This window comes from Saimiri boliviensis, chromosome 8 (assembly GCF_048565385.1).
Source record: "Saimiri boliviensis isolate mSaiBol1 chromosome 8, mSaiBol1.pri, whole genome shotgun sequence".
In the NCBI taxonomy this organism is placed as follows: Eukaryota; Metazoa; Chordata; class Mammalia; order Primates; family Cebidae; genus Saimiri; species Saimiri boliviensis.
In genome coordinates, this window is record NC_133456.1 from 35,693,775 (window position 1) to 35,711,540 (window position 17,766).

At 39.3% G+C, this 17,766-nt stretch overlaps 1 protein-coding gene across 4 annotated transcripts in view; it reads right to left on the minus strand.

The window, feature by feature from the left end:
- Positions 1–17,766, minus strand: part of GAP43 (growth associated protein 43) — a 455,759-nt gene that overhangs the window by 87,374 nt on the left and 350,619 nt on the right. The window contains exon 1 of one of the 4 annotated variants that reach the window (XM_003935433.4): positions 10,523–10,869. The exons of the other annotated variants lie outside the window; for them this stretch is intronic. Within the exon in view, the coding sequence (XP_003935482.1) occupies positions 10,523–10,552 (30 nt within the window). The 5' untranslated portion in view covers positions 10,553–10,869. Of the gene's footprint in view, positions 1–10,522; positions 10,870–17,766 lie in introns of those variants that run through there. 4 annotated transcript variants of the gene reach the window in all.

Below are 17,766 nucleotides of genomic sequence, written 5' to 3' on the forward strand. Positions count from 1 at the left end.
TTGGTTTCAAAATCAAGTAAGAATGAGAAGAGAATATGCATCTTCACAGTTTCCAGTCAAGCCCAGTTATGCTAGGAAGTTCTGCAGCCACTTTAAAAAAGCAACCAATTTCTGAGTTTGCTTAGCCTTTGGAGATCATTTTATTTATTTTTTTCTTTGCCTCATCTAGCTTTTTATCTAGTCATTAATGGAAAGATATTAGGGTCCTTCCAACTTTCATTTAAAAATTACATTTTTGAATAGTTATTGGAACTAGAATTATAAATAATGGATATAAGGCTAATGACCAATATTCTACATTTAGAGCAAACTGGTGCATATGGAGACAACAGCTCAATATTTTACAACGTGCCAATTTGCTAAAAATAGATAAATATGGAAATAATTGCTGGAATTAATTCAAGAACATTCAAAATGAGATGACTAATATCAAGGAATAGCATTTCTGTAATGTAAATCCAGTTGAGCTGTTTTATACCCATTATTGTCCAATCTTTTTGCAGAAACTAGATCTTACAACCTGAAAAAGAGAAGTTAAAGCAAAGCTACACCATTCTAAATTAGCAAGAATTTATTGTAGCTAGTATTCCTCCTAGACAGGTGGTAACTGCCGGAGTTAAGCCTCAGGAGGATGGTAAAAACCCAGTGTCTGTCGTCTCTAAGTATGAAGATTTCCTCTGACCTTTCTTTTTCAGGTGTATAAACTCATAGGTTCAGTAATCTGTGTGGTTACTACCTCCTTTTAGAACCATCAGTGATAATAACTCTACCAATAATATGTAATACAGACCAAATCGAAAATAACCAAAAGGAAAAATGAACAGTCCACTGCATTTGAGATAAGTCCTTCCTGACTTGGGTAGCTAACCTACTGTGGACAAATAGGTACATATGCAGGAGACTAATTCTCAACCAACTTACTCTCTCTGTAGATTTACAAGTGTGGGCTTCCCATAATTGTCTCTATACTATGTTACCCAGATCTTTTTCCCAGTCAGAGACATTGGCCCTGTGGCAGTAACTAGCTGACCCAAACAGAACCAATAAAATTTATTCATCCTCATTCTCTCTGTCTCTCTACCTCTGTTTCTCTCTCCCTTTGTCTCTCTCTCAGCTCTCTTTCTCTCTCATTATTTAGAATTTAGAATTGTAGCTTGGGTTGTTAATAACTGAGTCTTTTTTGAAGCAGGGACCTAGAAAGAGTTTATGAATTCCTATTACTGAAATTCTACCCTGGTTCCCATATGCTTGGTTGTTCAACTTATTAATTTCATATGATCTCTACATTTTTTCCCAATAAATTCCTTTTATAGACTCTTAAAGTTGGTTTTGGATACTTGTTCCCAATCAAAAAACTCATATATAATGGAAGTAGTGTGTCCTGAAGCAGAAGAGGGAGAAAGGAATATAGCTAAAGTGAAAGATTAAAGGTGATATTCACCATTAACCAGCTATAAATATAATTAAATGAATCATTATTTCATTCTGGACACCAGTTTATTTTCAAATTTCTAGTTAACATACCTTTCTATTGCAGTCTACATGAGCCCTTTGTATAAAAGTATTTTGGCAAAATATGTATGATACTAACTTTTTATGCTAAACTTTTGGCTTCTAGGAAAAATAGAATCTCTTAGAGTAATTTGATTCAATTATTATACATTAAAATATTTCTAAATGTTATCCATATATTTAGAAACTCAGTTTCTTTGGTTTGTATGATTCTATTGCTTATATGAGACTCTGATAACTTTTGTTGTTATAAATTGGTAATTTATCTCAGGCATAACCAGGGACACAGGAGAACTACAATGTCCTTTGTGGAGACCCTGAGGGCTCAGAAGATTACGGCATTTAGAGTTGAGTTTGGAAAGGTTTAGGATTGCATATCATCTCTCTAATCAAGGTTCATTCTTGCGGTGTTGAGGAACCCAGATGTAGTTGTGGAAATGGTGATCAACTTATCATCTTTGAAATGTGCTTTCCCCAATCAAGCTGTATCTACATTTTCAATCTCCCAACCAGCTCTGCATTTTCTCTCGACTCTTCTGCCTGACTGGGCCCTCATGTGATGGATGTGAGCACAGCATGCCTGTTTATCTTAGTGCTGAAAACTCAGTTTGGAAGTGAAGTGGGGGTGGGGATGGAAGGGTAGCGGCAAACTTAGCAAATGGAGAAGAAAAGAGATCTAAGTGTGAAGAAAAGACTATAAAAGAAAAAGATAAAGAGAAACAGTGGGTATCGCTAATGCATTTGAAGTGATCCTTTGGGTTTTATGACACTTTGAATATTGGCTTAACTAAATTCAGCCACTTAAGTTTTCAAAGGACATAATAAAGACATACTACACTCTCATCTCTTAGCATGGTTAATATTTACTCTGGGCTGGGTGAAGTGGCTCACGCCTGTAATCCCAACACTTTGAGAGGCCAAGGTGGGCTGATCACTTGAGCTCAGTAGTTCGAGACCAGCCTTGGAAACATGGCGATACCTTGTGTCTACTGAAAATACAAAAATGAGCCAGGCATGGTGGCATGTACCTGCAGTCCCAGCTACTTGGGAGGCTGAGACAGGATAATTTCTTGAACCTGGGAGGCAGAGGTTGCAGTGAGTTGAGATGGCACCACTGCACTCCAGTCTGGGTGACAGAACAAGACTACATCTCAAAACAAACAAACAAGTACTCTGAAGAGAAGAGGAGTGGTGGAAATGGAGAATGTGTGTATTTTATACAGAGAGCAAGGGTACTTCTTGTTTGCTCAGAGCCATGAATACTTTAGGGCTTGATCTATGAAATTCCTCAATTAATAATACCTTACATTTCAAAAACACATTTTATTGTTATCTCTTTAATTGAGACACACCAACCTAGTTTGCAAAAAAAAAAAAAAAAAAAAAAGGCAAGGATTTGGAGGATTATTTTTATGTGCCCACTACACAGACAGAGACCAGGCTCAGAAAGGTTAAATTACTTACCCAAGATCACATGACAAGCAACTGGCAGAACCAGGTCTAGAACCCAGGAAAAGGGTCTATTTCACTACAAAGACATGAAACAGGACATTAAACAAACAACATCTAAGAAAATAAGATCTGTAAATAATTAAGGACAGGAAATCAGGAAGATCACATTCCCATGCTAAACCCTAATGAAGTGAGTGCAAGTGTGTCTCTCGGATCTAAACAGACAGGAAAGGGAACTGAACTTTGACTACATCAATCTTGTGAGGGGGACCAATAGAGTTGAGCTTGCATTTACACAAAGCCCACTCTGAATAGGTACACAGAAGTGGTCATCTGTCCCAAAACATCTCCTCCCCTAATGGCCCATCATGATTATTCCTCCCTTCTTACATTTGTTCCTTCAACAAATATTTATTGAGAATCTAAAATGTGCCAGACATAGCTTAAAATACCTGTTTTGCCTAAAAATACTTATTTGGAAAGTTTGAAGAAGCACACCTTGTCTTAAAGTTCTCCTTCCATAGCCTCACCCACTAAACACTAGCTTGAGCTGGTATTGCTTAATCAGAAAAACTCTACCTGAGTCTGAGGGGAGGAGAAAAGAATGGAAAAACTCAATGCCAAAAAGATTGGGAACAGTGAGCAAGACATCCAGTGAGGGTATGGCAATTGACAAATACTACTGAACTTTATCAGTTGAAGACAAACTTTACTTATAAATTATTTAGGCTTTCTGCTGTTCTCCTGGACACCCCAATTTAGTCAGAGAAAATATTACTACTTAGAATCTGGCAAGAGTATTTTCATGGAAAACAGTGGTTGCAATTTGTTCCATGCTGGGCACAATAGGCATATTTCAGAAATCAAATCCCTTCAGTCTATTTAAACCTAAGAAAAATCCAATTCATCTGACACTAACATTCGTTTAACAGTCATTTGAGGTACTACTTACCATTCACCCTCCCTGTACCTCCAATCATGCTTTCTCTTTGTGAAATATTATTATGTGGATACTTCAGAGGGAAGAAAAGAAATCGAAATGAAGGTAAAATTAATTTTTGAGCACACACCCCTAAGCATAGGCCAGCACTACAGGTATTTTTTAAAAAAATAATCTTGCGGCTGTTAGTTGATTTATTTCATGGATCACACAGATGGATTTATGGTCTATCTGTAATAGTTGTGAAGCAAAGCAGTGAGTTCAAGTACTTGGAGCCTCAAAGGAAGAGCATGTGAAGATCCAAGGCTATGGTAACCAGAAAGGGTGGGGCTGTAATGCTGGCTGTTGGAGGAGGAGGACATGGAGGGGAGATAGTACCAGCTATGGGAGTTCAGAGAAATGCAGTCTATAAATGGGTTCATTTTGTGTCACTTTTATTAAAAACTGGTGGCTTTCATGTCTATAAGTCAAAAACAAGAATCACTGATAATCATTTCCACTTTAAAATTTCATGCCAACACATTTTTAGAAAAATCTAGTTATTCTATCCATTTAGATATGCTACAGCCTGTGAAAAGACTATAAACCTGTTTCCATATTTATTTAGCAAACAGGTTATTCAGGGTTAACCTCAGTCATTTCATGTACCAAGTATTATGGTAGAGATAGAACAAGAATTCTGTTTGCATCCTTTTCCCCAAGCAGCTCAGAGTGTGGACACCAGAATGTGAAAAAATGAATGTTAAATAGTGCAATAAGTGATCATAAAGATAGTACAACATACAGCACGGGCAAAAGAAGGTGGAAGAAAACTTAATTAGGAAAGTTAAGAATGGCTTCAAAGAGCTAACTCTTGCAGGGAATGGGAGAACAGTTCAGGCCGAGAGGCAAGTATAATGTGGGCAGAGTAGAGTACAAGCAAGGCACCAAGGCCTGAAATCTTGCTATGGTACCACCAGGTTAAAAAAAAGGGGGGTGTTTGAGTTTGGCACTAGGAAGGTAAGCAAAACTAGATGGTGTCATGCTGAATCATTTATATTTTAACAAGGAAAATAACACAATCAAATTTGCATTGTGTAAAGATACACAGTGTTATTTGCAAGGTAAACCAAAGAACAATGTGGTGGTAGAACCCCATGTAGAAAGTTATTGCTTTTGTAGAGATGACTAGTCATGAAAAGTCTGAGCCAAGCAGAGGATTTATTCAATCTTTTAAAAGAATCAAAGGATTTAGAAACTGGATATGGGAGTTGAAAGAAAGTACATTCAAGATTACTCTCAGGTTCCTAGAGCTCTGAGGCTGTATGGACAGTGTCAGAGCAATAAGTGTAGTGAGGAAGATCAAGTGTGATACAAAACAGAAGACACCGAGTTTGGTTTTGTGTATCATAAACCTAGACCAAGATAACTATGCATCAGAAGCTAAAAATAGACATCTGGTCCTCAGATCTGGCAATCACACAGGTGGCTAAAGCTTTGGACATGGATGACATGAGGAGATCACCTAGCATTAATGAGTCAAATGAGAAGAGAGGAATGAATCAAGATCATGATCCAGGTTATCATGGATTTTGTGGGGTGGGTGAAGAGAGCAAGGGAAGCTTATAAGGAGACTGAGCAGGGTCTTATCAGAGACGGAGAACAAAGAGAGCTGTTACTACCATGCAAGCCTAGTAAGGGGACAGTTTCAGGAAGACGGATGGACAACACAAGATGCCAAAGAGACATCAAATAAGATGTAAAATGAAAGGTCACTGGTTGAGGTGCCCTTTCACAATATGTTTTTCAGTAAAATTATGAAAACAAAAGCCAAATTAAACTAGATGGAATAGTGAATGGGGAGTGAAGAAGAGGAGAAAGTGAGTGTAGAGAGTACTTGGAACTCTGTTCTAAAGGGAGAGTGAGAGAGAGCACTATAGAGATGGGGACACAGAGTCAGGAGAGAATCCTTTAAGATAGATGAGGCAAAAGCATATTCGTAAGCTATAAAGAAAGGAGCCAGTGCAGCACAGGAAGATGAAATCTCAAGACAGACAGGGGCATGAGGGAGTGGGGTTCTGGGAGGGAAGGAGCAAGAGCACAAGCAAAAGGCTCAACTAAGACTAGAAGGAACTCATCTTTAACTGGGAAAGGTAGACTTAGCAGGCACTAGATCATCCTGAAAAACTGGAGGCTCTAAGACAAGCCTCACATTGCAAAACTTGGGGAGAAAAAATTTCTTATGCTTGTATTGATCTTTTTTTTCACATCAAGTATGTTTAAGCCCTACAAAAATCCTTACGGTGAGATCTTTTCATTTGTGTTTGGTTTTTGGTTTTTACTCTTTAATTCTACAGGAAACTGAAGCCCAACATGATGTGATTCATTCAAGATCACAGTCAGTAAGTGGCCTCCACTAAGGACTCACAGTGTAGTATTCTTCCCCACACTTCTGAAAATGTTATGAAGATTTAATTACAAAGGTACAAAAGCCACCTGACCACAGTTCAGAAATTCAAAAGGGAGAATTCCTGTATAAAATCACTTCTTTAGTTTACAACAGACACTGTTTGCTTGTCCTAATGCATTTATTAAAACTCATAGGGATGTGAATAGTTAAATACTGCTGTACCTTCTCTTGAGATGAGCTGGTTATGTGCATTTTTTGAACTATTAACAGAGGAAGACTTGTCTTACTTTATCAATATGATTGGTTAATATATATGCTATATTCTTGCCTGAAAGAACCTCAGCACCCTTCCTCATGGGGCCAGGTTAAAGTCTGAAGTCTGTGGATTAATTCAGCCCGAGGCATAACACTGACAATTTCCCTACGACAGAAGCAAAGGAGACCCCAAGCCACTGTCCCTCTTGGTGAACAGGAGTACTGCCCTTTAGCATGAAACATTAAAGGTTTCTGTAGTTTTGCCAGCTTAGCAAGAAAAAAAAGTAACTCTGCATTTTCTTATTCCAGTTGCCTCAACATGGGTTGGTAAGGGAGGGGGCTGGGGAAGAGAGTTACAGAGACTCTGTCAACAGGAGAAATCAGGGCTCATTGTATATGGGCCCTGGCACGAGTTAGAAGGAATTACAGAGTACTAGACTCACCATGAATTTTCTAAGGTTCTCTGCAAGTCCAGATAATTTGGCAAAAAAAGAAAAGGAAAGAAAAGAAAAGTGCCCCTCAAGTATTTTTTTCTGTTTAAATTTGCAAACCTGTGGTGAAAAACACTATTGAAAAAAAATATATAAGAAACTTCAATTACACTAAGTAAAATGTCTCAGCTTAATTAATTCATTAAGTCCCTGGGTGACACTGGGTGTGGCTCAGAGAGCTTTGGGAGGAATCCCATTTATCACTAGGAAGAATCGCCTGCACCAAGCAGCAAGGCAGCATCCTTCCACACTTTCCCAGCACTGCAGGAAAAGGCACAGGGAGGTCGGAATTCTAAATCACAGATCACACTCTCAGAGATAACATTTATTTGTTGCATGAGGTAAAAAGCTGATTTTGGCTTGAATAGGGGGCTGGGGAGTAGAGGGACTACTTGCTTGCATGATATTCTTTACACTTCAATTACAAACTAAAGTCATTCTTTTTTCAACAAAAGAAACACCTCATAGTTTTCTTGCTTTGCAGACAGATCATACCTTGCCAAGTTTTTAATCATTTGGAATCCACATGGCAATTAAGCTACTGAAAGTAAGCCTGAAGATATTTGAAAATCATAAGGCAGTACAATCTTATGGATTCTTTTATTTTATTCCTCCATTGCCCGCTCCTTTACCATATTCTCATCTCCACACCACCCTCATTCTCTTCTTCCTGCTATAATAATCTATAGTGGTAACTAATGGCTAATATAGGGATCATTCATGCTTTTTTTCTCATCCACTGGCAATGTATTCCAACTTAGAAATCCAAGGTTGCTTCTTTATGCTGCTCAAGTGGAAGAGGAAGGAAGTGCAAGCCCTTCAGCCCCCTCCCACATTTCTGCTGGATTTTATGGGTGTGGCAGAGTTCAGACCTTTGCAGGTTTTTGCCCTTGTTTTACTCCCTGTTAAGTATTAGGATAATGAATAGATGCCAGCAGAAGATTGGACACCACGGGATTTTGTCATAAATGGTACAGAATTTCATCCACAGGCAGGAAACCTGCGTGAAACTTAAGTACTCATGCTACATAAATGCCACTCAGTGTAGTGTGAGCCCACGCCCTGAATACACCATTTCCTTTAGTCTGATTGAATGGTATCCTAAATACTGGCTAATGTGAATGATACACGACAGTGGTATATAAGAAACATGATCATTTCACATGGGAGTACACATTATGAAATGCATGAGCAAAATAAGGACAATTTTTATACCTTTCATTTTCTCTTTTGAATACAAATGATGCTAAAACACAGGGAAGCATGTAGAAACCACACTTACACATGCAACTGTAGCATATGAAGTATGTGGATGCTGTACACATTTACATGTGAATTTCTACCACTCTAAACACACAATTTCAGCTTCATCGCTTTGCACATCAGTGTGAATGCTTGGGGTGGTTGGTGAGATAGAACCCCAGGGAAGGCAGCTGTCTTCATTTTGGAAAGGGAATTCCTTTAGCCCTAATTCCCTTTCTAAAAATCATACATGGTTTCCTTTATTAAAGGAGATGTATGTATACTTGTCTGTGTACATACAGGGTGGGAACAAGTTATAAACCTGAATATTTTTCTTTCCAAAATTAAAGCTTTTTAAGTGAATAGCTTTGGCTTACTTAGTGCTCTACCTTCCTAAATTTTATTTCCCCAGCTCACCAGTGAAGTAACCTCAGGACTTTTCTTTGACAGTGTTCTTAACCCAGACACCTGTATTTATTACATTTATATATTAAAATGAAGGAAGACAAGGAGAGAAAATGCCCTGGTTTGAAAAAAAGAGCCAATGGAAGCATCCATCTCTGTAACCATAGGGCAGTTTCAGAAGATGCTGCAAACACCCCCTCCTCACAATCCCCCACTATCCGACTTTTCCCCAAATAGCCCCATACAATCCAGGATGGCTGCTACCTTATTTATTTATTTATTTATGCATGCCAAACCTCTACACCCACTGTTCTTACATTCTGCTTCTGTCTCCCTTCCCCTTCCTGTTCCTTCTCCTTCATCCTCACTCCCCACCCTTCCTTCCAGGGCGCTGGCTAAACGTGCTAAGCTGGCAGGCTGCTTCTTCTCCACTCTCTTCCACCCCATTCGAATTCAGGGAATGTATTACAAATTGCCCAATTTCCAATACCTGCACTGAAAATAATACCCAAATTCTATCTCTTGCACTCCACCCCTAAGGCAACCAGTCTGCAAAAGGCTTCTTTGACCAAGATTGCCCCCACCACATCCCCACCTCCGCCACAGGCACGCACACGCACACACTCACCCATATCCCACACCCATTTTTCTCCTTAACCTTCGCCAAAATCACTCAAATGCATTCCAACAAATGTTTGAAAGCTTCTTTTGGAGACTGTCATGGCATGGTTGGTTGCTGCGGAATACCACACTCGTCATTCCTTCCCACTGTCACCCCAATCAAGTTTCTAAAATGTCTTTCAAGAAATAAGCGAGCAATTGGAAATGGCTGTAAAACCTGGGCAGTGGGGGAGGGAAGGAGGGGCTCTGATTCTTGCTAATCTTGGATGTGTCCCTCTTCCTGATGAAAATGAGTCACCATACTTATTATCCAGGATGTTAGCCCTTCTCTGGTCACTGACAATCCCAGGAAAGAAGCAAGGGAAGGGGAGAAGAGAAAAGACCTGGTTTCCAACAGGTAATACCGGGCTGTCTTTCCCATCCCAACGGCGCTCCTAGGGGCGTGGTCCACCCTCTCCTCCGACCAGCTGGTGCACAATCGGCTGCTGATCTTAGGAAGGGGATTTTCCCCTTCTACACGGCCAGTTTCTCCACCCCACCCCACCCCCAGCCCTAGTTGTCTTAGGTTCTCTTAAAAAAATCTATCAAATCATAGTTTCATTCATTCATTGAAAAATAAATAAATAAATAAAACCTGCACGTTTTTCCATAAATACCTGCGCCCCTTCGAAGCTCATGCATGTACAAAATCAGGCATCTTCCGCAGCACATGTGAGAAAATTGTATGTCAGGGAGGCAATACTCAGTTCTCAATATTATTTTCTCAACCCCGCTTTTTGCAAATAATATAAAGAATTGCCTCCCCATCTTGTAGGTAGAGCTCACATCATCTTCCCCACACCCCTTTCTACATCCACACCCTCAAGACCAGAGACCTCTAATGCTGAGCATTCACTAATAAGCTATATATATATATATATATATATATATATAGCCAAATAGGCATAATTTTTCTACCCTCACCCTAATTAGTAGTGGCATTCCAAAACCACAGCATGAAAGACAGAAAAGAATAAAAGCTGGGATGCAACCGTCAGTTACCATATGCTAAGGAAGCACGAGCACCATGGTCAAAGCAGAAGCAGTAAAAAAAAAAAAAAAAAAAAAAAAAAAAAAAAAAAAAAAAAAAAAAAAAAAAAACCTGTTTGCCTTTACAGGGAAATACTGTACTCTGGTTATTTCACAACAGCAAGAAGTAAAAATCTTTAGCTCTACCTGTTTGGTTCTTCTCATACAGCACAGCATGGTTGTCTCGTCCCTTGCCTTCTTCCTGCCTTCTCTCCTTTCCTTCTCTCTCTTTCTTATTCCCCCCCTCTCCACCTCTTTTCTGCTCGCTTGCTCACTCGCTCTCTCGCGCTAGCGCGCTCTCTCTCTCTCCCTCCCTCTCTCTCCCTCACACACACCAGGGCAGTTAGCAGCAACTGTAAGGTCCACAGCTATTGCTCAACGCACATGCTCTCTCTCTCTCTCTCTCTCTCTCTCTCTCTCTCTCGTGCTCTCTCTCCACTGCCTCTCTCCTCTTCCCTCGCTTCTCCTTTTTTCTCCCTTCCCCCAATATCTATCTATCTTTTTCTTCCCTCTCTCCGTCTCTTTCTCGGAATTGTTCGCTAGCTTTCAGTGACTAATCACTTCCCCTAGCCCCTACCCCCATTCTAGACAGTCACCCCCTCCCAGTCCCCTGCCAGCTTCATGAATATTTAAACACCTCCAATCTGGACCCAATTACCCACCGACTTTTCCATTGCATTGAGAGGGTAATGGGGTGGGGGCAGAGAAGCATATTCCAGTCAATCCAGGAGATATGATAGAGCATGTTTTAGGGAAGAGGGGCTTGAGGAATCCGTTTATTCCTTTAGGAACTCTTTTCCTCTTTTCCCAGTATTATAAAAGCAAAGAACAGGTATTTCTCAAGAGGAATTGTAGTCAGTCCTACACAATATAAGTCATATCTGCCATTACATTTTATGCATAGTTAATAATTGTGGAGGTTTATTTTCCTCAAAAAATGAAATAATATGTAACTATCATACACTGTTTATATATTCTCATTATACATATAACCTAAAATAAATACACACAATGCTTAGATATGCACAAGCATATTTTATGTATGTTCCAATATCCTGGGAAAACCCACATAAATACATTGCATTTTAAACATTCTAAGCACTTGAGCTCAGAAATAATAAATAATATTTAAGAATTGGCATCCACATCTCAAATCACATGGTAGGTTTTTTTTTCTTAATGCACATCTACCTGTTTGTAAATTGTGTTTTGTTTTTTTTTTTCTAATTTTACTGAAAAAGCTGAGCACATTCAAACAGGTCTGTGTAATACTGACGGTGATCAAAATGATATTTTACAATTTGGGCATGAGGGATTAAAGTAAATTCATCTGAGATGAGAAGAAAAGATATGTTAGGAAACATACCTCTTGAATTCCTTCTACAGTCTTTCATAATTTTGGAGGAGGAACACATGACTCTTAAAGTGTGTATAGCACAATTTTTAGTTATTTATTGTTGAATGAGTTGGAGTATGTTACTGAAGCTCCTTGTACCTAATTTTCTCATCTTTAAAATGGAGATAATAATGCCAACTTTGCCAACATGTTTTGAGAACTAAATGATATAACGCATGCAAAGCACAACACAGCCTCACTGAGTGTATAGTAGCTTTACTCCAGAGACTGTACTTTTCTGAAACTCGGGTGACATTTGCAAGTGAATATCTCAAAGAAGTTTTCAAACTATTTCTTGTTGTTCATTAGTGATGACAGACACCCCTATTAAACAACTCATATTCTTCATAATCCCTCCTAGACATAAACCTAGCTAATAAGTCACCACTAGACAGCTTAATATTAGGCCTATTTCAGGATCACTGAGCTCAGTAAGTGCTTAGTACATTTTAACAAAGTTTAAGGTATATCTGTTTCAAAATGGATTATCTCAGAAAACTACCTGGGGATGATGATGATACCCAGGAGGTGATGATTAAAATCAGCTTTAATTATTCCTCAGGACTGTCTTCCTGAGAATGGCATGCTTCAGATCCAGCTGACTTGGTCTTTCATTCTTCTCAGTTTCCTACCTAGTTTTCATATTTTATGGTTAAAAAACAGAATTAGTTTCTGAGTTTAATAATTTTTTAATGTTACAATGAGCCCAGTTTTGAAAGCACAGCTGCTTCAGAACAGCCCTCTATGATTTTAAGTGATAGAAGAGGACAAAGAGTGGGTGAGAAATGACTCCTACAAGAAACATTCCAGGTGCAAATTAGGAACACACTACTTAGCCTGTGAGTGGCTAAAAATAGTGAAGGGAGGGGGCAGGGAAGGTGGGGATTTGGGATGATGGAGAAGGAATCACTCCTTTTGGTGTTTAGACAGGGTAACTCCATTGGTAAGACCATTTCATTAGCTGTGTGGCCAAACTGAAAGTAGAGGGTGGGACTAACTCCTTTCCCTTTCAGTGTACTCTCTGTAGCCCTCCTATTTATATTTTTTCTCCTTTATTTTTGGGAAGGAACCTTGGAAACAAAGTGGCATAATGAAGTTAAACAAACTAGGGCTTAAAACTGAGCACAAACATTGATGAAATTTGTGACTACATATGTGAAACCACCCAGCTCAGAATCAGCTTCTTCATCAGTTTACATGCATTATTTTACCTAATGCTCAAAATGAGATAGGCACAAGCAGTAATCCCATTTTGATGGGGATGTTAAAGCTAAGGGAAGTTAAGTGCCTTGACTAAGTCACAGAACTAATAAGTAGCAAAGCTAGGACTTTAAAAGGCTCTTAACCACTAGGCTACATCAATCACCACTCAATAGGCCTCTACTCTTCATTACTTCTTGTCCTTAGGAGATTAAACTACATAGTGGAAGTTTCAATGTTGAAATGAAATCAGCAAGATCCATCTTTTAGACCCAACTCTTACCTCAAGAGCCATGGAGAATGAGCTGATATCTTTATACAATAGAGAGCCCTCCATGTATTTCTGATGAGATGTCTGCCCCTTCAACTACCCTCAGGTGTCTCAGTGTGTAAGGTTCTCACAATTTTGGATGCCTTCCTCTGGATCTACTACACTCTGTCAATGAACCTTTAAAAATTACCTCCCAATTTAATTACATGGAATCAATTATAATGCATCTTTTTCTCTAAGTAATGGCAGTTATGGGTGGCAAAAGAATAAGGAAAAGCATAAACTGATCTGAGCTTTGCAAAATAATAATAATAATAATAATAATAATAATAATAATAAAGTAACTGATGTCCCAATTTTTGCCAAGCAACTACACAATAGACAGACTAATCCTTGTATCCTTATAACTAATCCTAGAAAATGTATAGGCTTAAACCCCATGACTAACTCTTTTATGATTTTAGATTAGCAAATGAACTTATGAGAATATCAATTAACTTCCTGACTATAGGATATACAATAATGTTCTACAAAAAGATGAAGAGTGGTGGAGGCCAGGTCTCAGTTCCACTCTCAGACCTCTTTGAACTTTTTACTAAAGCAATACTGCTTGTATAATAAACCCAGAAGTTGCTGGCCTTTACTAAGGGCTCTGTCAAATAGTCTACCATTTTAGGATTATGGCTGGTACTTGAGAGAAGACAATGCCATCAATTCAGGTAAAAAATATGTTAGTATTATTTCTCCCTTATTTTTTCTTTTATTTTATTCTATTTTATTCTGAGACAGGGTTTCACTCTGTCACTAAGGCTGGTGTGCAGTGGTACAATCACAGCTCATTACAACCTTGAACTCCTGGGCTCAAGCAATCTTCTACCTCAGCCTTCTGAGTAACTAGAACTACAAGTACACATCACCACTTCTGGCTAATTTTTTAAACCTTTAATTTTTGTAGACACAAGTTCTCATTATGTTACCTAGGCTGTTCTCAAACTGCTGGCTTCAAGCAATCCTCTAACCTCGGCCTCCTATCTTACTGTTTCAGTGCTTAACCCAAGCCTTTTACTTGCTGCATTAGTTTTCTAGCTTTATTGTAACAAAATAGCACAGACTGAGTGGTTTAAAAAAGAGAAATGTAATTTCTCACAGTTCTGAAGACTGGAAGTCCAAGATCGAGGTGCTGGCAGAGTTGGTTTCTTCTGAGAGTCCTAAAGGAAGGTTCTTTCCAAACCTCTTTCCTGGGCTGGCCACCCTTTGCTGCCCCTGCACATGGCATGTGTGTGCATGTGCACCCCTGCTGTCTGTCCCTGTGTGTCCGAAGCTCCCCTTCATAAGGACACCAATCAAATTGGATTAGGGCCCACAGCTACGACCTCCTTTCACCTTTTCTCTTTAAAGGGTCACATTAAAGATCTACAAATACAGTCACAACTTAAGGTACTGGGAGTTAGGTTTCAACCTACGAATTTGCAAATAGGGGGACGTAATTCAACCCAACACCTGCTTTCTCTGTTCATACTTGCTGTCTTCATACACTTAATCTATAGTTTCTATGTTGCAAATATCATCCTGCCCTTAAGGAAAGTCACACATACATGAAAAGCAAAGCAAACACTGTGTGCACAAAATATGATTCAATGTCAAATGTGTTTGATAAGAATTCAGAAGAGGAAATAAATCACTGTAGACTGAGATAAGCCTTTCGTTTCATGATTAGGATTTGAATGAATAGAGAAAACATATGAGTTTTAGACAGGGGAAGGGGATCACCTTAGAAAAGACAAAATGCACAAATAATCACTGCATGATCAAGGGACTGGCAGGATACAGAAGTGGGGAAATTGTAAAGGGTACTGGTAAGAGACAATCTTGAAAAGGTAGGTTAAAGCCAGATTAAGAGGGATCTTCAAGATCAGGCTAAGGGGATATGCTAGTTTTCTATGCCTGCTGGAACAAATTTGGTGGCTTAAAACAACAGAAAATGATTTACTCACATTTCTGGAAACCTGAAGTCTGAAATCAGTTGGCAGAGTTTGTTCCCTCTGGAGGCTCTGAGGGAGGATACATTCCAGATCTTTCTTTTAGCTTCTGGTGGCTGTGGTCAATCTTTGGTGTTGCTTGTTTTAAAGAAGCATCACTCTAATCTCTGCCTTCTTCATGAGACCGTCCCCTCTCTGTGTCCCTGTGTCTTTCCCTTTCTTTCTTTCTTTTTTTTTTTTTTTTTTGAGACAGATCTTGCTCTGTCATCTGGGCTGCAGTGCAATGACGGTCTTGGCTCACTGCAACTTCTGCCTCCCAAGTTCAAGTGATTCTCCTGCCCCAGCCTCCTGAGTAGCTGAGACTATAAGCGTGTGCCACCACGGCTGGCTAAGTTTTGAATTTTTAGTAGAGTAGTGGTTTCGCCATGTTGGACAGCCTGGACTCAAATTCCTGACCTCAGGTGATCCACCTTAGGTGGATCCAACTTCGGCCTCCCAAAGCGCTGGGATTACTGGCATGAGCCACCACAGCTGGCCGTATCTTTCCCTTTTCTTAGAAATACATCTGTCATCAAATTTAGGGCCCTCCCTAAATCCAAGATGATCTTGAGATCCTCAACTTCATTACAAATTACATCTGCAAAGACTTTTTCCCCAAGTAAGTTCACATTCAGAGGTACCAGGAATTAGGACTTGGATGTAGCTTTTTGGGAGATGCAAGTCACCCCACTACAATAATTAGACCTAAGATCTGTGGATGGGGACATTTTAAAGAATGCCTGTGGTAATGTTGTATAGCAGCTGTCCCCAAACTACGGCCCGCGGGCCACATGCGGCTCCCTGAGGCCATTTATCAGGCTCCCCGCCGCACTTCAGGAAGGGGCACCTCTTTCACTGGTGGTCAGTGAGAGGAGCACAGTATGTGGCGGCCCTCCAACGGTCTGAGGGACAGTGAACTGGCCCCCTGTGTAAAAAGTTTGGGGACGCCTGTGTATGAAATGGTGAGAAAGATATATTGGGGCCCTGTAAGAAAAACAGAATTGTTGGCCGGGCATGGTGGCTTATGCCTGTGATTAAAGCACTTTGGAGGCCAAGGCGGGCGGATCATCTGAGGCCGGGAGTTCAAGACCAGCCTAACCAACATGGTGAAACTACATCTTTAAAAATAATAATAATAATAAAAATAAAAGAAAAACAGAATTGTTCTAATGCCTATATCTTGGAGGAACAGTGGAAGAAAAAGTGAACTATCACCTGTTAAGTGCCTAATATGTTCCCTATACCACAAATTTTGTGCTTTACATATTTTGTTTCCTTTATCTCACAGGAGAGTATCTAGGAGGAAGATAAGAATGGAAAAACCAAAAGTTGTACAGAGATTGAACCTAGACAGCCTGGAAAATGAGAATTATAAAAGTCAGAAAGGGACCTGGTTTTGTGAGAAAGGTGATGAGTCAAGCTTGAAAGTGTTCCTTTTATGAAAGCTTCGACATGTTCAAGTACAATACAGGATCAGATGGTAAGAAACAAGAGTTAGAATTGTCTTTCTATGGATCATTGTTGGAGCCATCAAAGGGAATTCATTTTGTGAGCTACAGTGTGCTACAGATAAGAGGACCAAAGAATAAACTTGGAGAAATGTTCAGGATTCAGGAACTTAAAGACAGGCTCAAGAAAAGAAGCCATCAAGAAGGTAAACTAGAGGTAACAATAGCCTAAAAAAATGCTTGAGAAAGTTTCCTTGCCTTTATCCTCTTAAAATGTCATTTATAAATTCAATTGACTTGTCATTATTTAAATACCTGCATAAGTAAGTAAACCAGGTGTCATTTTTATAAGTATCCATAGTGAGAACTATTTAAAGAGTGACACACCTCTTTCCAGAGGAAGGGAACATTCTACATTGTGCTGTCTCAAGATGTTATTTTTAAACATCCTGAATGGAAACACTGAAAATCAAAAACTGTAACAATAGCTGGTCAGAAAACGATATATCATCAAGACTCAAGATTTAAAGTAGGACAACATAAAGGTGCACTGACATTAAACTAACACCGTCTTACCTAAAAAGTAACAAAACAAAACAAAGAACAATCCAAATCAAAATCTTTACTTTTCAGTATTGGGATTCATACAGCACTTGTTTTCCATACCTTCTCAGTTATAGTGGGGCATTTTCTACAGCAGATGCCTCATGTGCATCTACCAGGTGAAGAAGAAACAGCAGTAGAAATCACAAAATTAGATCCTTGTCTACACAAATCAGGCTGCAGCAATAATTATATCTAAGAGTGTATTGGGAAATCTTCAATATTCCTGTGGAATTTTAAATACTTTTTAACAGTATTCATGGCTCAGATGACCTTGGTTTGGGACACATTTCTCAAGGTTTGTTAGCACCATACCACCCCTAAATGTGGATTCTTCATGTTTGCCCTGCTCCATGGCTTGGCACCCAGTAGTACAACATTAAATAAAATCTCTCTCAAATAGAAACTTTAGAACTAGGTATTCAACTACTTGCTGTGAATACACACAGATGGCT